Source organism: Bolinopsis microptera, chromosome 6, assembly GCF_026151205.1.
Source record: "Bolinopsis microptera isolate Bmic1 chromosome 6, MBARI_Bmic_1.0, whole genome shotgun sequence".
Taxonomy (NCBI): Eukaryota; Metazoa; Ctenophora; class Tentaculata; order Lobata; family Bolinopsidae; genus Bolinopsis; species Bolinopsis microptera.
In genome coordinates, this window is record NC_087077.1 from 13,563,554 (window position 1) to 13,591,190 (window position 27,637).

Sequence of the window (27,637 nt, forward strand, 5' to 3'; positions counted from 1 at the left end):
CAATACCTTACTAAATCTCACCCTTAACCTGAGTATTGATGTAAATTGTTAACATATCTATCTTTTCTTCCATCATTGAATTGATGTGCAGTTGCATTATTAAGATTAGAAAATCTACCCAACTCCTTTTATTAACAGTCTAACTAATCAATTGAACGTCAAAGCATGAAGTGTGTTGCTATGATACGAAAACTCGCGGACTAACTTACCATGGAGTACTGTGGCGTCACCTTAGAAACGAGGTGACGTCACGTGGATAACACGTGACATATGATGACGTCAGAGAGTCGGGGCAGGAGCCGGAAACACAAACTGTTTGGTGACACTCAGGATATCACCTCTGATGGTACCTGCTCCAATAGAGGTTTGTCAGATTTCAGTTCAAACATTTTGGTCACCTATGTGAACGACCCGACCCCTTATCTCATTGTATCTGAGAAGTTGCTTTTCACTTCCTTCTGATCTCCTGATCTCCCTCTAACCCGACCCATTTTCAGCCTGCAACTCTTGGGAGGAATCTGACGATATTAACTCCTACTTCTGCCACCAACTCTCAACCTTATCAATACCCAGTGAGTTTAGAAGTATTCAGCTGCGGTTTAAAACTCCGCTGACCACAAAACATTATGTCAGATGGACGATGGTTTCAGTACTGGATGTTTAAAACTAATTAATTTGATCGCGAATATTGGGCAAATGGGCAAGGCATCTGGGGACTTTTCGGTTTCACCAACGTTTATCGCTGTTAATTGGAAATACTGGGGAGGGGTCAAAATTCAGTACACATACATTAGACTCGTTTCTCAGTCACTGAGTGCCTGATTAAAATGATTAATTCGAGTATGCCTTGCTATTATCACTCATTCTAGGAATATGTTTTAAGACCCAACGTATGTGTACTGACATTTAACCCCCCCCCCCCCTCCCCTGTAGGTAGGTCACTGATTATTAAATACAGAATACTTTCATTTTATATACCATAATAGGTGTTAGTCATGAGGGTAACTTAACTATATAACATTTTTGCCGCCGTTTAGATAAACACCCCCTTGCAGTATTTCTGTATTGGACTGAATATTGAATAACTTGCTTCTTAATCTTGTCTTTTTGCACTATGTTCACGAACATGTTCACTGATCTATATGGTTCAATTAGTCGCCTGGTATTTAGTAATTTAGGTGAGTTCAGAGTTTTGAGTGTCTGGTAAAACCCCGATTTTTATCGGTGTTTGCGGTAAATCGGGGTGCAGTAAATCGTGGTTTTACTATATAAGGCTACTTTTAAGACAAATAAAGTGATTCAGCAATTTTCACAGTGAATCTTGCCGGGTTTATAAAAAAGTAAATGTGATAAGGTTCCGGTGTACCCGTTGATACGTAAATTTGTAAAACCTCGCCTGTTTTAATATTCATTTTTTTGAAAGCCAGCTGAAGAAGGTGACGTAAGTTATCTCCAAAAAATCGAGCGAGAGGTAGAGGCCGTATAGAGTTGACACTTCAAATTAGTGAAGAATAATCTCCAATATTCTTGACAACCTGACTTTTGTCTCAGAAAGTGCAGAACATCCGCCCAGAAAGAAGCTAAAACGGCGCAAGAACCGTAAAGTAAAGAGAACGCGAGTCAACAGACCTACAGTCCACATATCAGAGAGTTCGGACGTAACGCCTACAAGCCCTGGCAGCTCTCAAGTGGTGAGTTCAATATGCGCATGCGCGCAGTCAGTTGCACGTGCAATAATTGCCAATTATTATAATTCGTTCCACGTGTAATTTTGGGTTGCACGTGGTTAGTTCAATTTGTATTTGGTGAGTAGAAATTGACGTTTTGATAATTATTCAAATGGGCTGTTGCAATTGAATTTAGTCAGCTTGAGAAAAAATTACAGGTCACCTGAAATTATGTTGATTAAACTCGGGAACGCTTGTCCTTAATGACCTAAAATAAACGATATAACGTAGTAGCGGACTTGATTATATAATCGTTCGGCACACTGTTGAGAATGAGATCCCACTGCTGAATTTTAATCCGTTGTTAAATTGAATCAAGAAAACATTAACACGTGAACTCTCCAGATCAGTGTAGCAAGTGATGACACAGTCCAGGAGGCCATGTCAGTGGGTGACGCTAGTAGTGATAGCTCTCTCAGTCTCGGTCACATTACCGACCTTGGTAAGTTAATTCCAATATTTTATTGTTATCTTACTATTTCAATATTTCATAATGTTTTGCATTTTCTGACAGAGCAAGTTCAACAGTTTTCAGCCAATCATTGCCATGTATGGAGATCAAAAATTTCATTATATATTTTTTGCAATAAGTTAGCTACAATTATAGTATGGAATTATATATGGTAGTTCAAAGCTTAGATGGAAGCAGTGAATAACAGGTTAACGCTTTTTTACCTAATCGGTTTAGCAGGACTCACATCGATTTTATCCCATCCCAAAACCCAAACACTTAATAACATTAATAAACATGATAAATCTTCTAACAACTATCACTGACAAAGCAATTGATAAAAACGGAGTACTGAAGATAAACGATTAACGAATACTATTTTGAAGATAAAAAAGATAGTTGAAATCAAAATTGTTGCATCGATTGATTGGTTACAGGTCATATCATTGAAAGGCAATATTTGAATTAACCCTGAGTTGTACAGAGCTACTGTTAACCTAAGATGAGAAGTACGTACCGTATCCGGCTTAAAGTACGTACGGTACGAGGTTTTTTATTAGTACGTACCGTACAACCACTTTAAGGGGGCAGGGGGGGTCTTCATGGAAATTTTCTCAAAATCGACTTTTTAGTTGTTTCTGATAAAGGGGAGAAATATCTATCAGATGCTTTTGATCCCGTGGAAAAATATCGTTCCTAGCCGAAATTATTGCCGGTCAAAGGTCAGCGCGTGCAGGGTGTGTACTGTGTAATTGGATTGCGCGAGCGATTTTTGATCGCGTGCCCTGATAAGCGAGTCTAAAAATCTTTCTTCTCCTACATTGTTTGAGCAATCGCCCTGAAACTTTCAGGATATGTTCTAGGGATCATTTAGAAGAGATGAGCTGGGCAGAATTTTGAGATAGGCCTTTAAACATTTTTTATTTGATTTTGAAAATCGTGGACCTCGTTTCTTGATGATTTTTCGAGGTCCACGATTTTCAAAATCGAATAAAATTTTTTTAAAGGCCTATCTCCTTATCTCAGACTTTTCATTCTACAAAAGTATAGAACAGGATTGAGTGCTGCGTTCAACGCCGTGCAAAAAACATCCGAAATCACCCAACTGTAGAAAAACATGAATTTCTTCGTGTAGAAAGGCTCAGGATATTTAGACTCATAATTTAGTTCAGGCATGAACCACAAAATGTTGTTCAGGAAACAGACTAGAAAGAGAAATGTGAATAATGCCATGGTTACCGCTGCTTGGCGCTAACAATCCACAGAACTGGTGTTATCTGGTTCATTGCTCCGCAGATGTTAAATGTCCAAATTTGCAATTTTAACCAGTTCATCTCTTTCAGTTTACTAGGTAATATCGTTATCACGAATATAAAATTATGGCATAAAGTTCCAATCACGACATGATATCATTCAAATTCAGGGTCCTAGTGTTAAACTATTATTAACCTATTAAAAGCTGTAGTAATTATTACTTGTAATTATGATATTCCATTTCCAACGGTTATAACGAGTTATTTTGGGCCACAACAAATTGATATTTCACCAGTATACGATACTTTAAACAGAACTTTGCGTCATAAACTATGTTTATATTTCTAGTTTACCCCCACTATAATCCTGTTGTCAGTCAGCTGCTGGTGGAGCTGTTGTAGAGCGATTATCAATGACAGGATGATGGGATCCTACAGTTAATGGATTCTGACGAAATGGAGCTGTTAACGTCATAACATGACTCTGTGACTTATTAATGATAATAATGTGGCTACACTAATGTATTCTTACATCAGTTCACATTACAAATCAATAATCAGGAAACCTTACCAAGAAAGAAAAGACCATAAAAAATAATCACCCAATTTTTAAACATAATCGTGATGTCTGCTTATTACTAGTTGGACGTTTATTATCTCGTTGCGGTTTATAATTCGCCTTAACTTTATCTAACTTTCGTATTTCATGTACGTTACTACCTGCGTATTTAATTTCATCTTAAGCAATAAAATTGCCTAGAACCATTTGACCAGATATGATCCATGGATCTCGAATTTCAGCAATAGCCCATCGGCGTGTGTGGAAATTGCCATTAATATGCCGGGAGGAACGTATAAGACACGGCAACATTTGATAGCAGTATAAGGGTATAAGAGTATTTATTAATTGGTTTTGTTTTGTTTTACAGGATCGGGTCCTCCACAAATTAATTCGCCTTCAATTTTGCTTGCTTGATACAAGAGAACGTACTTTAGGATGCGAGCAAAATTACGACTTGATTACGACGTGTATGCCTTATTCATCGTCCTCAATAAATGTAATAGATTTATAGTTTTGTAATTAGTTTAAAACTAATTAAGAAAGCCATTAGAGGGGAGCACTTTTGTCCCGAATTGTACCTCTTTTTTTAACGAGAAATCGTCCGATTTGGCATCAAAATGTACCATATCCCGGCTAATTGAACGTTCAGTCAACGCGGAAGAATATTTGGGATACAAAAACCTCCTGGGCGTGTGGGGCAAATTCTACTTTTGTTTTCTTCAAAATTTCAGCGGTGGTGTGCCGGTCCGGGGCGCCAAATGGTAACGTCAGTCGGTCAGTGGTTATAATGTGAAATTGGGCAGCTCACTCACGTCGCATGTATTGATATCATGATCCCAAAATATCTTGTTATATTTGTTGGGACTGGTAGTGGTGGTAGAAATTCGTTGCAGTTATTCGAATACAATTTTTATAATGTTAGAAAATTATTTCCCAAATAAGTGATGCAGGGACATGCAATGATTCTGCATATTGATAAAACGGAATTGAGTAGCTGACAAAAGGGAATATTCTAAATTTCTCACAATTGTAATTTCGTCACCTCACCACGTGATGTCACCAAGTCATCACCTGTGACGTTGGTGCCAGACAGAGTCAGGTTATATCCAGGTCCTCGGAAATTGGTTATTCCTGATCATTTCTCTAACTTTACCCCGCTGTCATAGTGACCTATACGGATCAATATTGATCAATATTCAGTCCTTTAATTCGAATGTTTCACATTGTTTCGGTTTATGAGGTTGAGAGCCTCATTAGCACGTACCGTCTTAATAATGTCTCGGTGTACCACAATCTCCCGCTGTATTTATTCTCGAAAATTCTAGCAACCATTTATTAGCATCCTGACCTGTGATACAGTTCATACTATCTTCTGTTGTTTAAAAATAGAACCTAAGCAAGTCCCTGTCCCGTTTATTGTAAGAACCCTTTAAATTTCTGAACTCTTTTTCGCCGACGGTAAGATTTGGCATGGGGAGCTGGAATTTCCACCAAAAGATTTTCCATTCTTGAAGAAGATAATTTCACCGAAGTCAGCCAAAGTTTCATAGATAGTGCATATTGAGTTTGAATACTTATTTTATCTGAAGACTGAACAAGAGATTAGCATCACTATCGTTTTTAGAAATCATACAAATAAAATCAACAAAAATCGGACAATATAAAATGAATATTTCTGTGGGTGGTCTTCCTAAATTGAATTAAGTCTAATCGTTTATCAGGACTGGTGCAGTCACGAACCTGGGGGAATTGGACTTTGCTAACCTTATTGTATTTGTTTTAATTTTTTAAGAGTGCTAAGGAATTTATGGGGGAGATGATACTTTAAAATACGTTAGGAGACTGTTGACATAAATTAGTTCACGCCATTTTTTGAAGTTATGTTTCAGCAGTTTGAGTAAACATGTACACTTACTAGTTTTGTACCAAAGTATCCTGTCTTATTAATATGAGCTTTAAAAACTGGATGATCATCACCGTCCACCCTTTTAAACCCACGTGCACACTTGGACACGTGCCATTCCCATAATTTAAAGCGTGAGTCACAAATATAAGATACATTAAATTTTAAATTTGTGAGCCAACCCTCAACTCTGTGTCGTTAAGTGCACTCAAGGAATGTCTAGCCAACATGCAATTTGGACGTTAAAACAAGTGGAACAACTTCTACTGAATTGAGGACTATTGCCAAATGTAATTATACTAATTGTCGTCAACGGAGTCAGTCATGGCTTGAGACCTACCATTCAGCTGTAAGTCGTTCAAGCCTAGCTGAGTGGAACGTTTTTACATTAATCGTTAGAATAGTTCAAAGTGTTAACAGTACCTGTTGGGGTTTCCATTTTGTAAAGTTTCCTCATACACAGCTCTAACAGTGTGTTATTGCTGGTCGAGATAATGGGCAATTGTTCAATAGTGGTGTTGTCGTTCTCGTTTTAGTAAGATTCTTACCGGTTTAAGCTTTAGGTTTTAGGAACTTCTCTGATATCTTTTGTCTCGATGTTATCTTTCGCGGTTTTGTATTTTAGATGTTATATTTATGCTGTTGGAGCGGTTAACGAACGAATATCTATAGGTTTGAATTGAACTAAACAGATTATGTTTAATCATATAATGTTAGGTTGTTATTTTCATTTTTAATTATTTTACGAGTCTGACTTCTGTTTTAGCAATTTTGTGTTTGTCGGACTTTTATTTCACGACTCAGAGCTAAATACTTTTTCAAAATTAGGTAAATTAACGGAACAACTTCAGACGAGCCTTCACGATGACACAGCTACCTCCCTCTACTCCTGATGTAGACGAGTTCTTGTCAGAAGAGCAGTTCAGAATATACGACACCCTTCTAGCAGTCATTCTTACACTATGTACTCTAGTCGGTCTCCCAGGTAACATTGTCTCCCTGCTCTACTTCTACTCCGCAAAACAAGAAAACTTTTCCAATCTGATCTACTCGTTGGTGAGCAGTATTGATATCTGTATTTGTGTCGTACAAATACCAGTCATGATAGCTCTTTTTAACACCAGAAGACCAGGAGTCTTTGCCGAACCTACATTTTGTAAAGCCTGGAATGCTGCTTTCTTCTACCTTCAACAGATGTCAATGTTCCTGGTGCTGTTGATGAGTGTTTCACGGTCCATCAAAGTGATCTTTCTTCAATACCAGATCAGAAGAAGATACCTGGTCGTCTCTTTTCTTCTTTACAGTTGTATCATCGCTATTAGATTCACGATGGTGTGGATCTTTGGGAGAGAAGATCAAACCATGTTCGTGTATAGACATGAGGATGTTCAATGCTTCTATGATCTCAAAACGGAACCTTTTTCATACATTGACCAACTGATCTTCGCCCTGTGTGTTGGCATCCCTCCAATAGTTACCACCATCAGTTTCATAATATTCATTGTTGTGTTATGCCAAAAGAGCAAAGTTTCACAGATGAACAAAACGAGGCGACAAGCTGCAGTGACCATGGGAATGTTCACCATTCTCTTTCTGGCCTGCAACCTCCCCTGTCTTGTGAATAATACTTTGTGGTTCGTTACCAAACTATATCGTGGAAACTTCTATGGAAGCACCTTCATGTTTTACTACAGTTGGGTGATTTCTGAGGTGTTTTGTACGGTGTTGAACGCAGCACTCAACCCTGTTCTGTATTTTTGTAGAATGAAAAGTATGAGAGATTGGGTTCAATCTCAGATCATGAGGACTGCTCACGAGTATGGTATATTTTTATCAGCACGAGTAGCTGCCATTGATACGTTAAACTAACTAGCAGGAACCCGTGATTCTCTAAAGTGGTGTCAAGAGACATTAAATATTATTTATTTAATTTGTGATTTTGACACCACCTGGGCCATTTTCGGGACCTAAATTATTTATTCCTTGGCCGATTTTTTATTTTTTATACTGACCAAAAAGCCATAAAAGCATTCTACCCAGCCAAAAAAGTTTCAAAATTATATTTCTCACGGTTTTCGCGGAAAGTCTTGTTAAAATGGAAGTCGTGGACCATTTATATATAATATATATTGTCGTGGACCATTTATATATAATATATATAAAATGGTATACATAAAATGGTATATATACAGTGAAAAAGAGGGAGTGTCACGCCACGCCCACTGTAATTGGGCGTGGCTTACGAAACTTTCAGGAAATCTAAGTTTGACCCATATCTATAATCTCTGAAATTTTGGTGCAATTTGGAGACGAATTACGTGAGTTATTAAGAGGTTGCGTGTGGGTAGTCACTTATGGGCCACCCTGTATATATAAGCAAGAGGCTTGCATATGAACATATTGAAATGGGTGCAGAGTTGAGCCTGTACGGAACCTAATAGTTTCAGTTCCTTGTTTAACTTGCCTTACAGCAAGGACATTCACTACTTTAGCCCGGCGAGGCACATAGCTCACTCCACAACTCCGTGTCAAATGTTTCATATATACTAGCCAAGAACACAAGATATATCCTTGTGTGTTTGGGAAGCGCTCATTACCGGTCATTACATCATTACTGATATATCTCTACTATATAATTCAGAGAATTATTTCTGTAGAATGTATGTATGTACGACCGCCCACGTGCAAATCAGACGAGAAATAGGAAGTTGCGTAGTAACCATGGTAACGAGGGTTATTAAGTTGTTATACGCACGTGCACGTGCAAAGATTGTAAAAACGGCATTTTTTATCGGTTTTGGTGATATTACGTTGTGTTTAGTGCGAGAAAATTTTTAATCGGCTGTATCTTCGGTTGTGTAGGATATTTTTTGACGCGATTTAAATTTACTAAATAAATAGGTACTTATCAGTTACTACAAGATGTAAGTTACACTTACCCTTGACTTCGTTATCAATCGACTTTCATACTTTTTAGGTGCCCAGATTAACCGACTGCAATGCCGCGTAACTATGCAATAGTGGGGCGCGAGCGAACTGACTGACGCAATTGGCTACAATCTGCATCATTTTGTTTTTATTTCTAGTGTGGCAGAATATTAGTGGTTATATCAGCTAATCCCGATATAACCACTGTGCTCAATTTTTCACTAAAGTCAGCGACAGATATCGTATATCATTCAGGTGTCCATTTGATTGCTAAGGCTGAACGGTGTTCATTTGATTGGTAAGACTAAGGATGAACGGTGTTCATTTGATTGGTAAGGCTGAGCGATATAGACGATTGCACGGGGTGTTGCGATCCAATTATTTGTGCTCACCACTGCCCACATCGTAGGTGAGGTAATAAATGTTCCTTAGCTCACCTAATTAGCATCTCTTCTACAAACCACATTAGCCTTCTGGGACTGAGGATTAACTAAAGAATCGGCCGCTGATCAGTTATATATTGATATAAATTATCTCTATAATGAACTGTAACAATGACTGACAAAAGATAAAAATTATACCAGGTTAATAGAATGACGCAATGTTCTAACGGCTCTCCGCGCGGCTATTTTGCTCTCCTATCTTCAGTTCAGATCCATTATTTAATCTTATCAGCACTCCTATGGACTGCACTTCTCTGTGCAATATGCCCTCTACTGCTCATAATAAGGGCATTTTGTAGTTTTAGCCTCTCACAATTTGGGCTGCTAATTAATTTTATGCTAGTTAATTTTAATTTTTGGATCAAAATTTAAGTTTTAATGGTACTCAGGCTCCTTAAGTTCCATTTCATATATAACGGGATGGTAAGGAAAATAAATAGTAAAAATGTAAAATCTGAAAGGATGATCAATTTATAGTTTATACTGCATGTATACTGTATAGCAGTTGGACTGTATAACCACAAACTGGTATATGAGGCAAAACAACTCGTTAGTGACTAGAATTTAATATAACTGGAACAACACCACATCCAGTGAGTCAATTGCAATCTTCCGCAACGGACTACTCAGTACTCGTAAGTCGTGGACTACGGACTACTCAGTCCTCGTGAAATAACTTCGATTACTGGGTAGTTAACAGACACACTCGTTAGTTGTTACGGTAGCGGTTCTCGTATTATGTAACCAAGATGTGGACCCTTTTTATAAACCTCCGCCATCTGTGAGCCTATTGTGTCGAAGTTAACGCCATTGAGAAGTAATTATACACCAACTTAATTATAGTTTATACACTAGCCTATTCCAAACCCACTCCCTCTAGGTTAGCTTTCATAATATGTTAACGGTGCCTTATTCAATAGCCGGTTGTTAATTTATTTTTGGCTAATCTGACACTCATTTATTGCTTTTTAAGGTCTTTAATTCTAATAGTAATGCTCATCACAAACATGGCGTGTTGCTTATATTTTCCGCGTTTATCAGTGTAAAGTTGTAGACTGTAGAGGTAGAGTATTTCCTAGTTCGTTTAATCGCAATAGATAGCAGTTTGTTGGACTTAATGGTAAACAAAAAAAATGTAAATTGCTGCAGATTACCCTTTTACTAGGATCATCATCACCACTTAAACTTCTATTAAAGTATTAACTATACCCTTATTTGTTCCAAAAATAGAATTTAGTTCGCTTTAATCTCGCCTACAAACATTTAGCCAAAGCATCTCAGAAGCGCTTTGTTTCCAGCTTGAATCTCTTCATAGGCGGAGATAACCAGACCCCAGATGAACAACATCACTACAGTTGCTATGACTACAGTCGCTCCTAACACGTCGCCTGACTTGAAAGAGTTCTTGTCGAGTGAACTATCCAACATATGTGACACCCTTCTAGCACTCCTTCTCACTCTTTGTACTCTAGTCGGTCTCCCGGGTAACATTGTCTCCCTGCTCTACTTCTACTCCGTAAAACATAAGAACTTTTCAAATCTGATCTACACGATCGTGTGCAGCATTGATGTCTGTACTTGTGTTGTCCAAATACCAGTCATGGTAGCTCTTTTTAACACCAGAAGACCGGGAGTTTTCGGAGAAACTATATTCTGCAAAGGATGGAGTGTGGCTTTCTATTACCTCCAACAGATGTCAATGTTTCTGGTGATGTTGCTGAGTGTTTCACGGTCCATCAAGCTGATCTTCCTCCAATACCAGATCAGAAGAAGATATCTGATATTTTCATTCCTTCTCTACTCCGGATTATTCGCTATTCGATTTATAATAGTGTTAATCTTTGAGGAAGACGATAATACTTTTATGTACAGATTCACGGATATCTACTGCTTATACGATGTTGTAGAAGAGCCTCTTCCGTACATCGACCAGCTGATTCATTCCATCGGTGTGGGTTGTCCCCCGATTATCACGACCATCAGCTTCACTGCCTTCCTTTTCATGCTGTTCCGGAACGGACAAATCTCAAAAACAAACAAGAAAAAACACCAAGCAGCAGTAACCATGGGAATATTCACAATCCTTCATTTGGCCTGCAACCTCCCCTGTTTTCTGAACAACATTCTGTGGTTCATAACTGAACTAGAGTATCCAGAAGACTATCCAGAACCTTTCTATGGAAGCAAGTTCATGTTTTACTACAGTTGGCTGATATCAGATGTTGCGAGCATGGTTATAAACGCAACACTCAATCCAGTTCTGTATTTTTGTAGAATGAAAAGTTTAAGAGACTGGATCAACGCTGTGGTTCATGGCAACAGGCCAACTGAAAGCATAGATTTGTCACCTCAAGTTGTAATCGCCAATAGTACAGCAAATTAGAGACTGTCACACTTGGAGCAATTTCTCCCCTTATTTCGGCTCGAATGACCAATATAACTGACTACTGACTAGCAGAGAGCGAGGTACATATCTAGCTTCCATGCTAGATAACGAGGGTGCAGGTACTTAACATCACCAATACCATCGCTGCCTTTATTTCCCGAACGTTAAAATGGAGTACACGAGATGTTTCCAGATGATAATACAATTACAAACAAGCATGTCCTTAGCAACAATTTATACAGTAGCTTCAAAATTGATTGATAGTTATCCTATTATCTGAAATGTTCAGGTATGTAAACTGTAAAGCTATTCTTGGAATCTCACGATCTTAATCATTTTGAAACACCTTGTACTCCTTTTCTGATTATCTTATTTGTTTTATTCAATAGATAGCAGCGCTGTATCATACACTAGTTTACATGATTTGTAGAATTTTATTACTGGATAAGTTTCTTGCTGGATTTTATAAAAGTCAATTTACTGCTTACTATCTCTCATTGAAACTATAAATTCTCAAAACAATTTCAAAATATCATTTCATGAAAAAATCAATGTTGTCACAATCAAAATTGGGACATTCTGTAGTATCATTATAAAATAGAGTAAACAAATTCATTTTTAATACAAAACGGTATCCTCAATAGCTGATAGGTTTATTATCTACATTTTTTTTAACAATTTGTCCAATATATGGCAATAAATCACTACAAAAACAGAAATGGTTAACAGCTATACCAACAAAAGATAAACAACAGAAGAAATAGAGGCTGACATAAGGTGTGATAGCCAAGGTAACCGTACTACCAATACTCCAAACTATCATAGTATAAGCGAACAGAATATCTGGCTGGAACCCCTTCATAGTTTTTTTATCCGTGGAAACTTTGCCGGTTGCCACGGTGACCAGAACACCCAACCAAGTAAGACAACACCCAGTGAGGATCCCCAGAACGTACACCACCCAATCTCCCACCAGGAGCAGGGGCATTTCACCTGGTGTCAGCTCATGTAGGGAGTTATCCGGGAACACTAAAAACACCAACATCACCCATATCAGCGACACTATAGTCTGGAGGTATTGTAACATGGTGTAACTGGTCATCCTGGCCATCCAGTCGAACAGCCCAGTGGTTACCATCCTACTGATCCCTATAGCCCCTCCCAGGATGGGTATCAGGTGTCTGTCGTCGTATGTGTTACTGATACACATGGGCACTATTACCATCAGAGTGGAAACTGCCCCAAGGTGCATGCTACTGATTGTAAGTGCCCGGATGCTTGGTTCCGAATGTAGGCTAGAGAACGCTGGTAAAGGGTCTGGGGAAAGTGCTCCTCTGAGTTGTATTCGATAGTTTTCTCGGTGTCAGAATCTGGTAGGAGTTTTGTTGTGTCTGGCTCAATATCTGATATTAACCTGAGAGTTTGTTAAAGATTATGGCTTCTATCTTGATTCTTAGCAGATAATCTATCAAAATTGGCTTTTTAAAGCTTCGGCTTTTGAAAATAAGTAATGTAGCGGTGATTCAAGAAATAACATACCTTAAATCAGAGTCCTCGTTCAAAGACGAAAACTGGTCAGAGCTACTGGGAGAACAGACTGCGACACCACCGAGCAGTGATGCGAGCAAAGTGAACACAGTGCAAACTGTGAAGTAGCGGATTCTGGAGCTGTCTGTTATCGCAGTGGATTCGTCGAGACAGAGGTAGTTTAGAATGTTACCTAGGGGGAACATCGAGTTTATTAATATTATCTAGATTAATATCATTTAGACCATTATATCATCTAGAATTGGCTTGAACAACAGAATCGTGAACAAATGCGAAGTATGACTCTTACGGAGAATCACGACTCTTACCAGCGATTCCGTTGAAGTTATATATAAACATGTGGTAGCTCAAGTTTCTTTCAATGTTCCTGTGTTCCGAAGTGATCGTCACAAAGTTTGGGATAACAACCCAAATTATTCCTTCGCCCAAACCTGGAGTGAAATCATTTAAGGTCAACTGTTGTTTATCGTACTGTTAGGCATTTTTTATGAACTATGAGCGGGAAGTTATCAAACTTTAGTAAAGGAAGTATTCGAAATTTCGAATATAACTAATATCGAATGTTTCCCATACCTGTTACAATAGAACCGATAAGAACGGCCCACTCAGTGAGAATTATCATACCAATGTAAACTGCCATATGGAGAAGTGCAGAGAAAACCATGATTGATCTGTAACCCATGACTGTCCGTAGGGGAGGGGCTATTATACCCCCTACTATCGATACCAGCGACATTAGACCTGCGTGATGGGAATCTGTCATGCTTTTTTCTTTTCTTAACGAATTTCCCGAAATCGTGTTCAGAATTTATGTTGTTTTCTTCATCGATTTAAGCTTTAACAGTTACACTTTTACAAAATGAACATATTGTTATTAACTCACTCATACTAATGTATCCTAGTTTAGAAGTGAGCTGAGTATCGCTGTCCTGAAGGGCAGTGTTAATGACAGAGCAGGCAGGATTCAGGGCCGCGTAGAGCAACATTAACAACATGCTCACCACGAATATGTTCCATATTTCTACGTTTATCCTCATCCTGGTATTGGAATGTTACTGTTAGTTATAATATGGTCCGATTATACACCGTGCTTTTAGCTTCGTGACTCTCGATTAAAAACAAACTGTTTATTATTAATATCTCAATGTGATAACCGCCATTAGTTTATTATAAGAAATTAAGATGAAAACTTCAATTACTCCAACTGAGGCATGCAACGTTTACGACAACATGGCATCGAATTAATAGAATGGAAAGGTTGAATAAGTCAACTATCATTATCAATTATCATGACACCTTTTAAAAATTATTAGTTTTTCAATTTTAACACCAGCTCGCTAAATGATGAGCCATATTATCATGAATAGAAGGTAAAAACTGTTGCTTTATTCACCTCGGCGACTTGCTAATTTTATAATGTATAACAATTCATACTGGAAAAAAGTAAAGATTGCAACACAACGATTCAGCATACTGAGCGACTCATTAATGATAGTAGCAGTGTATGATTGCATAATTGCATTATATAAGATCGTAATATCAATTACGTGAGGTCTATTTGACCATGTTCGCTGTTTTTTGTAGCTGATGGAATCTGGAGTCAAAGACCATCCGAGTTCTTTGAGGTACTGAGACTTTAACACAATCACACAGCTTTGAGGTGATGTCTTGGAAGTGGTTTATGGTTTCTCGGAGCTTTGGAAGTGGTAATTAAATGTTAAACTGTGCCCTCGTCACGTGAAAAAAGGAGAGAGGTCACTCAAGCAGTTAACATAGCCCTCTAATTGAAAGGTGGTTCATTAACGTTCTTACTACGTAACTACGGGGCAAGCTATTGAAGTGGTTATGAAATGTTTGTTTTAAGTTACATTGTTACAGGGTACCTGTTTAAAATACGTCTATCTCTTACAATTAAAGTTGACCAATGAAGAAGCTCACAATCAGTGCTTTACCAATTTATGGTCGACTACAAAATGATTTTGACGACGATTAACGAGTTAAGAATTCCTCGTTCCGACCTCTTTAGCACCCGGCCTCTACTTACCGGAATCTTTATGCAGAACCATGTCTACTATGATTACTTTAATACTAAATTACCTCGCAATATCAGCTTCAGACCTGGTTGGCATGGACCAATTCTGCATTCTGGAAATTTTATCCATGTTCCCATTTATTTATTCACAAAGAAATCTTAGATATCAAGACTCACGTATTTTTAGTGGTAGCTTGATAGTTCCTATGAAAATTCAGGTTAAGTTATCGGCGCGAAGCAACATTAATAGGCCTTTTTCATAAAATGGAAAACAGAAAAGTTTTAAAGTGCTTTATGATTATAGCAAGGTCTGATAGACTCCTACAATACAATGGGATATTATTTCTTCATCACTACAATCTACTCTAAATTTAAAGGACACCTTAGCTATTGCCTATTACATATTAGCTTTCACAGTTCGCAGCTTGAAAACATAATTATTAATTCTCCTGTATAGTATTTTAGAATATTATGAATAACTCTGCACTCTACCCGTATAAAATGTACAGCATTGAAAACATTATCAAGAAAAACTAAAGCTAACTGATGCTCACGAGGAGGTTGATCTATTGAATGCTATTGTTCTTAAAGTTGGAAACTGTTGGAATCTTAGGAATTTTTTAAACATTGTGTCAGACTGCTGTCCCTCAATTCCTCAACTCTTCTCTGATCTTCAACAAAGCTATTACAACCCTGTTGAACATTTGAAATAGACCAACAAACTAAAACAAAAAAGAAAGGACACACATTTAAATATTAAAAATATCAGCTGTTCTACCTCTCCAATGAATGTTGAGGTAGCGAATTTGTAGATACAATTATATTCAATGTGTGAGCATTCATTGTTAATGCTATTCATACATTCAAATGTATCAAATACAATTTAAGTTCCAGATGAACCACGCAAAAGAGCTACTCTGACTCACGCAGTGTAGTTCGCCAAGGATCTGTCGAACTTCCGTACTAATTTCTGTCGAACTTCAGGGCTTTTTGAACTTAAGTACGTGTCGAGCTACACAATTACCATCACTGAATACTCATTTGACAATTCAAATTGGATTATGTCAAAAATTTGCGTCATGAATTCCTCCAGCCGTAAATTCGCAAAAACTCAAGTTCGCTAAACTGCAAAGATGTGATAAAATACATAAACCTCAAACCTGCAACTGATCCAACTGTTTATAATTTACACAGCTGTTTATATCTACCACTGGACCAATCACCAAACATGGCGTAAGACTAATTACTGTTACTATACTGAGCGCTTGAAATAGGCAGGAACCAACTTTAGCGCACCATTCTCAGATATTGTAAATCAGTGTTTTACGATCAATACATATATCAGTGACTGATATTATGGAAAATATTCTTACTCCTTTACAGAAATGTGGCAAACCTTTAGGACCCGCAAAGAACCTCAGACCTCTGAACCTGCTTAACGGTATGTGACGCCTCACATTTGGAGGGGATCTGTAGATATACACACAAAAGTTAACAACATTTAAATATACACCATGTCTTGATTGTCAATTATGACACTGATTTCCTGAAAGTTAAACGGTACCGATGAATAAACGTCTATTTACGATGACGGCTAGCTCAGCATATCTTAATTGCCAATAATTCAGACATGAACGTCAGGGACAAAAGGATTTCGCGGCGATTTTGGCCAAAAATCGCGATACCGCGAATTTCACTTCGCGGTATATTAAACTATACATCAAATTTGTCGCAAATAATGGGAAAAATCGCGATTCCGTACATGCCGCGATTTCCTTTTGTCCCTGATGAACGTTGACTGAATATGCGAATCTGTCAATTATAAATCGGCGATGGTTTCGTGATTAAGTTGGAGCTTATGATATCGTAATCAGTGTCGACAAAGGTACTCTGCACTGTGTACAGGGTCAACAAATGTACAGTGTACAGGTCAACAAATGTACAGTGTACAGGTCAACAAATGTACAGTGTACAGGTCAACAAATGTACAGTGTACAGGTCAACAAATGTACAGTGTACAGGTCAACAAATGGACAGTGTACAGGTCAACAAATGTACAGTGTACAGGTCAACAAATGTACAGTGTAGTACATGTTAACAAATGTACAGTGTACATATTAACAAGGAGATAACCTCACCATACTCTGAACAATTGAATTGAGTAATGCACAACACAACTCCTGTCAGCTGAATAGCTTGCAGGTGGACACGACAGTTTAAGCCAGGAGTTGTGGTGTTGTCCTTTACTCTGATAATATGATGTGATATTCTGGGGATTGACCAACGACCGGTAGAGTTATATTATGAACCAAGGTGACCTAAGTGAGTTAACATCTTCGAACTGAAATTAAAAGTGGCTATATTAATTTTCATAAGCTGTGCATAAGAATAATACGATTTGTACAATAATCACAAGCTGTTTTTCTTTCACGCGCACGACGCATATGATACTTAATATTCAAATATATTCAGACTAAGATATTAATATCTTATTATATCAATGATGAATGAACAAATTAAATTGCATTCAGAACAAGATATATAATACCTAGTGGCTAGTATCAGCAAGCAACACCACGGTTAAGACTATGCTTGAGAGCTTAGCTTACCGGCTCTGACCACATAGACTGTCATGGTAACATAAGTAAAATTAAAGTAAAATATACTACAAAATAGTTGACAACTTTTTTCACATAAAATCATCTGTATAGTGAAAGATTTGATTTGAAACTTTTACAAATAGTACATAATAAACAATACAGCAATGAGAATATAAAAGAATCGACATCATGACACATTACGTTGGGTGAAAGTTATAGACCATGTTATTAGTGTATAATTAATACTAAAAGCATGGGTAAGTGGTAAAAGTTCTGGAGATATACGTAATACAAGTAATAGTTCTACGGGCCCAGACTCGTTAATAGAAGGGGTATTCCTCACAATGGATCCATTTGAATCTAATCAAATACCAATTTACAATTAAACCTTAAAGCTTTAAAATTATTCACACTTTAGTATTCGCAAACTTACATTTAATTCTATACATTCCTATCGGCTTTAAAGTTTACCCATATTTTAATGTTCAGGAGGCACAGACGCTGACGATGAACTGTCGTGTTGGGAGGGACCTTGTTTCCATCGCTCCAGTGAAGACGATATGGAGATGGCTGATACTTCAGGTCATTGTTTTTATGTTTTATTCGTAGTGATTATAATTGTCCTGGTGATTATTGTCATGGTGATTATTGTCCTGGTGACTTTTCATTGTTTCCCTGATTTACAGCCCCTTCTTCAACTTGTACAAAACCAACAATAACGAATCAAATTTCTTCTGAAGGAATATAATTTTGAATTTCGTAATTAAAGAGGACATTCAAAATTAACACAACAACATAACAAAAAACAGCGTGAACTATTTAGCTGTGTAATATTTACAGAGTACATTGAGCTACCACACAGAAAAGCGCAGCTACATGATATACTAGAATAGACTTGTACATGGTGTATAGTGTGTACTGTGTAATAATGTTTTTCTGAAACTATGAAAGTATAAACACCATAACACTGCTCAACTGTAGTATAGTACGGAAATATCAGATTTGGCCCACAATCGATCAAATCATACTTCTAAAATGTGGGCCAACTTCTGCAAAACAGGACAGCTTCATTCTGTAAACAAACGTTTGTTTACAAGGCATCGACTATGCAGGGCCAGCAAAATACAAATTATAATGAGGTCTGATCGTCATCTACTTACAGCGTTCGATGTCTGTGTGAAGGTAAAATGGTGATATCCTCTGGATCAGGCAGAGGTTGAGTGTTATCGGGATTATTTCTTTAGTAGTGGAACAGCAATACTAAGGTAATGGGACTACTGCGGACCCTCTACCGGCCAAACCTTGTTAACAAAGCCGCAGTCAAGGTTCGGTGAACGGTAGTTAAAAGCGCTTAAGGGACATAAGTCAAAATTGGTAGAGCAACATCATGTAGTGGACATCTTAAGAAATGAGGAGTGGGTAGAATGTTAGGTTGCTCCTTTATAAATCGTCTTTTTCTCCGATAATAAGTTGACATCAAGTCTTGAAAATTATTCGAGAAGAATCTCGAATAATTTAGTTGCAGCGTGCCACATGGCTATCTAAACTGCAAACCCTACCCATTGCTGAGCAAGGCCTTTATCTTCTCCGACGAGCGGGATCATCAATAATGAGGTCTGATCGTCATCTACTTACAGCGTTCGATGTCTGTGTGAAGGTAAAATGGTGATATCCTCTGGATCAGGCAGAGGTTGAGTGTTATCGGGATTATTTCTTTAGTAGTGGAACAGCAATACTAAGGTAATGGGACTACTGCGGACCCTCTACCGGCCAAACCTTGTTAACAAAGCCGCAGTCAAGGTTCGGTGAACGGTAGTTAAAAGCGCTTAAGGGACCCACTCCTCATTTCTTAAGATGTCCACTACATGATGTTGCTCTACCAATTTTGACTTATGTCCCTTAAGCGCTTTTAACTACCGTTCACCGAACCTTGACTGCGGCTTTGTTAACAAGGTTTGGCCGGTAGAGGGTCCGCAGTAGTCCCATTACCTTAGTATTGCTGTTCCACTACTAAAGAAATAATCCCGATAACACTCAACCTCTGCCTGATCCAGAGGATATCACCATTTTACCTTCACACAGACATCGAACGCTGTAAGTAGATGACGATCAGACCTCATTATTGATGATCCCGCTCGTCGGAGAAGATAAAGGCCTTGCTCAGCAATGGGTAGGGTTTGCAGTTTAGATAGCCATGTGGCACGCTGCAACTAAATTATTCGAGATTCTTCTCGAATAATTTTCAAGACTTGATGTCAACTTATTATCGGAGAAAAAGACGATTTATAAAGGAGCAACCTAACATTCTACCCACTCCTCATTTCTTAAGATGTCCACTACATGATGTTGCTCTACCAATTTTGACTTATGTCCCTTAAGCGCTTTTAACTACCGTTCACCGAACCTTGACTGCGGCTTTGTTAACAAGGTTTGGCCGGTAGAGGGTCCGCAGTAGTCCCATTACCTTAGTATTGCTGTTCCACTACTAAAGAAATAATCCCGATAACACTCAACCTCTGCCTGATCCAGAGGATATCACCATTTTACCTTCACACAGACATCGAACGCTGTAAGTAGATGACGATCAGACCTCATTATTGATGATCCCGCTCGTCGGAGAAGATAAAGGCCTTGCTCAGCAATGGGTAGGGTTTGCAGTTTAGATAGCCATGTGGCACGCTGCAACTAAATTATTCGAGATTCTTCTCGAATAATTTTCAAGACTTGATGTCAACTTATTATCGGAGAAAAAGACGATTTATAAAGGAGCAACCTAACATTCTACCCACTCCTCATTTCTTAAGATGTCCACTACATGATGTTGCTCTACCAATTTTGACTTATGTCCCTTAAGCGCTTTTAACTACCGTTCACCGAACCTTGACTGCGGCTTTGTTAACAAGGTTTGGCCGGTAGAGGGTCCGCAGTAGTCCCATTACCTTAGTATTGCTGTTCCACTACTAAAGAAATAATCCCGATAACACTCAACCTCTGCCTGATCCAGAGGATATCACCATTTTACCTTCACACAGACATCGAACGCTGTAAGTAGATGACGATCAGACCTCATTATTGATGATCCCGCTCGTCGGAGAAGATAAAGTAGGGTTTGCAGTTTAGATAGCCATGTGGCACGCTGCAACTAAATTATTCGAGATTCTTCTCGAATAATTTTCAAGACTTGATGTCAACTTATTATCGGAGAAAAAGACGATTTATAAAGGAGCAACCTAACATTCTACCCACTCCTCATTTCTTAAGATGTCCACTACATGATGTTGCTCTACCAATTTTGACTTATGTCCCTTAAGCGCTTTTAACTACCGTTCACCGAACCTTGACTGCGGCTTTGTTAACAAGGTTTGGCCGGTAGAGGGTCCGCAGTAGTCCCATTACCTTAGTATTGCTGTTCCACTACTAAAGAAATAATCCCGATAACACTCAACCTCTGCCTGATCCAGAGGATATCACCATTTTACCTTCACACAGACATCGAACGCTGTAAGTAGATGACGATCAGACCTCATTATTGATGATCCCGCTCGTCGGAGAAGATAAAGGCCTTGCTCAGCAATGGGTAGGGTTTGCAGTTTAGATAGCCATGTGGCACGCTGCAACTAAATTATTCGAGATTCTTCTCGAATAATTTTCAAGACTTGATGTCAACTTATTATCGGAGAAAAAGACGATTTATAAAGGAGCAACCTAACATTCTACCCACTCCTCATTTCTTAAGATGTCCACTACATGATGTTGCTCTACCAATTTTGACTTATGTCCCTTAAGCGCTTTTAACTACCGTTCACCGAACCTTGACTGCGGCTTTGTTAACAAGGTTTGGCCGGTAGAGGGTCCGCAGTAGTCCCATTACCTTAGTATTGCTGTTCCACTACTAAAAAAATACAAATTACTCTGAACCAAAAAGACAAATACGGGATATAAAGCTCCTTCATAATACGTGACCTATTGAATTGTGGAGTTTGAATACGATCCACTGCACTAGTACTACTGACGTCACCTAGTTAAACCATGTATCGACCACCGTTTAAGCCCGAGCTTGCTAAATTATGGTCTTGTTTAACATTCGCGACTGAACCGGTACAAAATGGGAAATCTTCGCAGACAGCTCATTGATCAAAAAGTTACGTGAAATTTGGCTGGAAATCTTCACTGTACTGTGAGAAAATAGTGAGGTTTTTAACGTTTACTGCGGATGCTACTCATGGGAAACTATCTTAGACGTTGAGCATGAGAAGAGATTACCAGAATTTTGCTAGATCTTCTAAAATAACTCGTTAAATGGACTTTTTGAAGGTCATTCCAACCCACGATGTAATCCTCATAACCTTCCTGCTATAGCTATGTGGTATTTGTATATAGCTATATACAAAATGAAACAACGGGTCACGTCAAAAAAAATGTTTCGATCAATAACAAAACATGATCTCTTTAGTAACAACTAAAATATAAACTAAGATGTGAGGATACCGAGTGTAAAACTAAAAATTCACATGATAAAAATCTCGTGAAACATTATAATAGAATTATTTAAAGGGTTCAAATATTAGCGCCTCCAAGAGTATAGAGCTATATACTTAGGAAATATAGGTTACCTCACTCATTTTCGTCACAGACTAAATCATTATAGTGCATCAATGCTTTTGTGGACAGTATTTGGTTTATACTTTTTTCCGTAGAATTATTCTTCTACTAAACTCATAATGTTAACCCATTGTGGGTTTGTCGTCACAGTAAATCTTATTAATTAAAACGCGTTTCCAGCAGGTCTCCAAGCTCGAAACAAGAAGCGAGTGGTTCGGATTGACACAGATCTCCAAACTGGAACAGTACCTGAGATGAAGGGACCTCAATCTCCTCTAAAAACACGACGAGGTGAGGAGAAAACAATATGTAGTTCAGTAAATAATACCAGTAGCACTGTGCTGACGAGGTGAGGAGAAAACAATATGTAGACAGGTTCAGTTAATAATACCAGTAACGACGAGGTGAGGAGAAAACAATATGTAGTTCAGTAAATAATACCAGTAGCACTGTGCTGACGAGGTGAGGAGAAAAGAATATGTAGACAGGTTCAGTAAATAATACCAGTAGCACTGTGCTGAAACAATTTCAACATTTTCATGTGGTTACCCCCACATGTGGATACCCCCACAGAAAGACGGTGGATGTTTTATTGAACTTATTGAACAAATTAAGTGCCCTAGTGTAGAGCATTACAGACCCTAGCTCTCTCAGTTCCTCTGTTATACCTGCCGTACAACAAGGACATCTATTGCTTTATCCCGTCCAATTTCTGGGGTTGCCTTTAAAAATGAAAGTTTTTTCATGGGTTGTTTCATAGCCATGGTTTTATGATGCCGTTGTGGTGAAGTTGGCATTTACGTTAGAAGAATCATGAGTTAGAATTCTCTATTATTTTCGTTTTTATTGGTGTCCATAGGTAACTTGTGGACATTAAGTAAGTTTAAATTCCCCCCTCAGAGAAGCTCAAGACACGACACAAAACCCAAGCGGCCCGAGAACACGGTGGTAGTTCCACATCAAGTGAGTACTGAGTAGTTAATGAAAACAGTTGACAGCTTATTCTATCAATAAAGAAACTAATCGCTCCTTTTTTAATAGCATTGAACTATGCAAGGAGATCTGTCATCACTGAACTCAAATTACATATGACATTTATGGATAAAGAGAATAATGACAATTTAATGAAGTCGAATGAACATACAAAAGCTTAGATACGCGGTGATTGGTGAACAATGGCAGCAAAAATAAGAAAGTTGGTCACGTGACTAATGTTTATTAAATTGCACAATCTGTACGGATGATGGGAGTGGAACTGTAGCTGAGGTGTAGCTGAGGTGTAGCTAAGGTGTAGCTGAGGTGTACTATTCGGGGATTTGTCTGCTGACAACGCCGGAGATAAGTCAATGACTAATCTCCGTAAAACTGCACGAACCCATTACCCATCATGAACCCATCACCCATATTAAAGTTAAATTTAATTTATATTCCAACTCAAAACGTTAACATTACAACTGTGCATTGATAGAACGTACCTTAGATTTAGTGTTGGTCACCCTCAGATAATTCAATTATACGTTAGAAACACGTGATGCCCGAGGATATAATCTGACTGACTAGTGAATCATAGAGCTGTGGTCACTGCTTGTGCAAGGGAATTTAAAAACAATACAATTATCCCCCATGAGGTGTAGCTTGTAACTGAAGCTCTTGTTGTCATGCCATTATTTTGCCAATTTAGTATGCGGTTCAGAACAAATTGATGCACAAAAGATGGGATTAATTCAACAAAAAGTTCAATTTGGCTAGCGATCAGAGTAGAGAACACAGAGTAGAGAACACAATGAAATTAAAAAGCATAGACTGAAACAGTTTAAAGACAAGTTTGACTAGCCCGGACGATCAACTTCTTTCATAGGATACAACTGGAAAAAGTAAGTAGCAAACTGCAGTGTTCTAAAAAATGCTCGTAAATTATGTAACCTAAGTCCTACAGATTTAATCTCTGCTTGACATCCCCCAGATATTGAGCTATTTATTGATCTGTTTCTCTGCGATTATAAATACCAGCGATATGCCTGTCCCTCGGACTTTTGGTCCTGCTTTGAAAATACAAGTCAGTTTGAGTCAATAAAACAAATTCAAACCACCCAGCTGGGCCTGGGGCTTGAATACATTTCGCGCCATAAAGTTGAATGAACCCTCCATTTCGCTTTCTTCGTAAAAAAGCGGATATAGCCACATCTTACTATATATAAAGCGAGACGATATATATATATATATTTATTTATCCGTGCCATTTTACTGACACCACGGCATCAACTTTAACACGACTTTCCGCAAAAACCGTAAAAGATATACAACTGAAACTTTTTTGACTGGGTCAAATGCTTTAATGGCCTTCAAATTGGCCAATAAATAGGAGTTTTAGAGCCCAAAATTTGGACCCCAAAGTGGTGTAAAAAACGCCAATTAAATAGGTAATAATTATTTTAGTCTCTTGAGTCTTGACACCACTTGCTTTAGGGTTAGACGGGTTCCTGCTAGTATATATAATACATACATACAGCGGCTTCACGGTGCATTATAAAAAGTAAGATATTCCACCGACATGACTCCTATAACACTCTGTTTCTTGTGTAAATAGGGTAATATCTGGACGTTATTCTGGTTCATATCAATTGCTCATTGACTACGTAATGTCCAATATTTAATGCCCATTTAATATTTTAAATCACAATCTGAAGAAAGCACGACACTCAGTTTCTTATGTTTAACAAACTCAGTTCAACAGATCTGTTTACTTTAAATTATTGCAGAGTAATTAAAACAGACGCAGCACAATATATACTACTATATATAGCCTATTATTTCAGTTTACAACTACTTGAGAGACTCGTGTAGTTGGATGGGGGCCAGGGGGGTCGTCGTCATTTGCCATTTATTATTGTAGTTTTGGCAAAATGGCAGCGACCCCCCCTATATCATTCTATATTGCAGACTATAACATTACCTTACATAACGATGGTAATGAGAAAAACACCGAACAATGGCTCCGACCAACAATGGAATTTTGTAATTAGGGTAGTTTTATTGTTTAATTTAGTTAGTTCAATTGAAATTAATATAATATAACTGACTCCAGAAGATTGTTCTTTGGTAATTTGTTGGGATAGCTGCCGTAAATCAAATTTAAATCTGATATGATCGTACTATTTGGAAAATAAAACCAATCAAAACGCAGATTATAGTTTCGAACATATCGTCCCTCTCTACTCGCTAGGAGTGTCTAAATTGTATAAACGATCATGTTTTTAACGACTGTGGCAATAGATAATGAATAATGATGAATTGATAATACTATCGTTCAAACTTCAACGATTAATGAAAATAAAAAATCGTTCTGTGAGGATAAATCACGATGTCGGCTGGATATCTAGACCTTCATCAGCATACAAATATCAAAGTCATGATATAATTATGAACATGAGCTAGATCCATTATTTATCATAATGAAACCCGCATATTCAATAAATATTCATATTTACCATACAAACAACCTCTGATTAAAACTGACCGATGAACTGAGCTCCTCATATCACGTGACTGATTCTGTGTTTCTCTCCGACTGTAACACCCCTTCTCCTGCAGGTCCCTCCATGACGGGTATAGACAGTGCAATGAAACGCAGATATATTGGGATGGAGTTTTCAATAGGTGACGGTGCAGGTCCTAGCTCTGCCATGCACATAGGAGATTGATTCGTGCTGCACGTGCACGTAACTCTGCACGTGCTGTTATTTGCGCGCAGATCACTGAGAGCTTGCCCAAACCAAAGATGATGCAGAAAACCGAAGTTTCTAAATATTATTTAGAGGTCAGATAAGAGCGATCTAGTGTAGGAACGTAATAGCTTAATAGATAATTAACTAATGTCACTAATAGCGTATCAGTATAAAGCGCACAACAATTGAGAGTAATATAACAAATGGTACAGCTACACGGACTATACTGCTGCTGTAGTTAATACACTCTTTACTTAGAGTTTACTTTGTACAATGTACACTGTTTTGTTATAGTCCCCCCGTTATATTGTTTTATTGCATTGTTCTATCAATAAAGCTTCAAAGGATAAGATTTGGTTGGAATTTCATGATTTTCGATTTCATTCTGTCAAATGTCAGCTGTGAGAGTGATGGACCTTAGCCCTCAAACGAAAAGATTGTATCTCAACTGAAACGTTGTGACCACAGAACAGTCAGAAAAGATGCTCAAATAAATCTCAAAGATAAGATTTATAGAGGAATATGGACAATAAACTACAATCAAATCTGGCACACTTTAAACTGTAGACCTCAAAGTGCGTACAGTATTACTATTAACCAGGAACAGTTTTGAAACAAGCCGCTTGAATCAAGAGATTGAGGAGAATACACCGGTTATATTTGCTCCTTCAACTCTCCAGCCCTTTGATCGTGCATTGACGCATTGTTCAAATCAACAAAGGGTTTCTTCTTCTTCAAGCCCTTGTTCACTATACTAGGGTTTCATGTCTGCGAGATCAACTGAATTCAAGCGAATTTAAATGAATGCTGGATTCTGGAGAGTAAAGCTGAAATTTACCGCCTTTTTCTGAAAGATTGGCTAATACTTAATGAAAGAACGTCAGCTGCAATAATATTTTTATTTTTTATGTACCAATTCCATTATCGGCAGCAATTTAGATGGATTAGTGTGGCTATGAAATACACAGCTACGGTATTATGAGGAAAATGTATGATTTTTTTTGTTGAAAAGTGTGACGTCACTCTATGATAAATTTCTGCTGATAACGGATAAGGTAGTAAGTTATTATGAGAAATTATGATTATTGCCGTTTCAGAATTTGACGACACATAAATTTAATTCAAAATCAGATACCTGGAACGCAAGCCCGCCAGTATTATTGATTTCATCATTGGTTTAATGCTTTTATGTAACTTTAAAGGAAGTCAGAAGGCGTGGTCAAAATATTTGAAATATTAGCACTGGGTTTTGCTTTTGCGTCCAACTTTTGAAATTTAGATGACAGTCAGTTGAGACTTTTAGAGTGCAGCACTTTGGTTTAGCTATCAATTTATTGCTATTTTAGACAAATAACTTGCACTGCCACAATTTTTTTTCACATTTAGATAGATAAATCAACATGATTCAAAACCTCAGGTCTAAACCCTTACCATCGAAAGCAATCATAAAATAAATTTCATTGCACAGAATCATTAA

The 27,637-nt window shown here is 37.9% G+C and overlaps 2 protein-coding genes across 3 annotated transcripts; one reads left to right on the plus strand and one right to left on the minus strand.

Moving 5' to 3' along the window:
• The first annotated feature begins 162 nt into the window (after window positions 1-162).
• On the plus strand, window positions 163-26,463 carry LOC134816686 (uncharacterized). 2 transcript variants are annotated; one of them, XM_063825640.1, is made up of 8 exons: window positions 163-364; window positions 498-572; window positions 1,552-1,691; window positions 2,073-2,169; window positions 18,323-18,415; window positions 22,616-22,726; window positions 23,336-23,398; window positions 26,027-26,463. In XM_063825640.1, the coding sequence occupies exons 1-8, from the start codon at window positions 271-273 to the stop codon at window positions 26,134-26,136; spliced, it is 783 nt and encodes a 260-aa protein (XP_063681710.1). In that variant the 5' UTR covers window positions 163-270; the 3' UTR covers window positions 26,137-26,463. The 2 variants fall into 2 exon arrangements, with proteins under 2 accessions (XP_063681710.1, XP_063681711.1); XM_063825641.1 differs by having other exon boundaries at window positions 22,619-22,726.
• LOC134817182 (uncharacterized) lies at window positions 12,164-16,002 on the minus strand. The gene is made up of 5 exons (XM_063826320.1): window positions 14,085-16,002; window positions 13,775-13,942; window positions 13,510-13,632; window positions 13,193-13,373; window positions 12,164-13,067 (listed from the first exon to the last, which is right to left on the minus strand). The coding sequence occupies exons 1-5, from the start codon at window positions 14,236-14,238 to the stop codon at window positions 12,878-12,880; spliced, it is 816 nt and encodes a 271-aa protein (XP_063682390.1). The 5' UTR covers window positions 14,239-16,002; the 3' UTR covers window positions 12,164-12,877.
• Window positions 26,464-27,637: the final 1,174 nt, after the last annotated feature.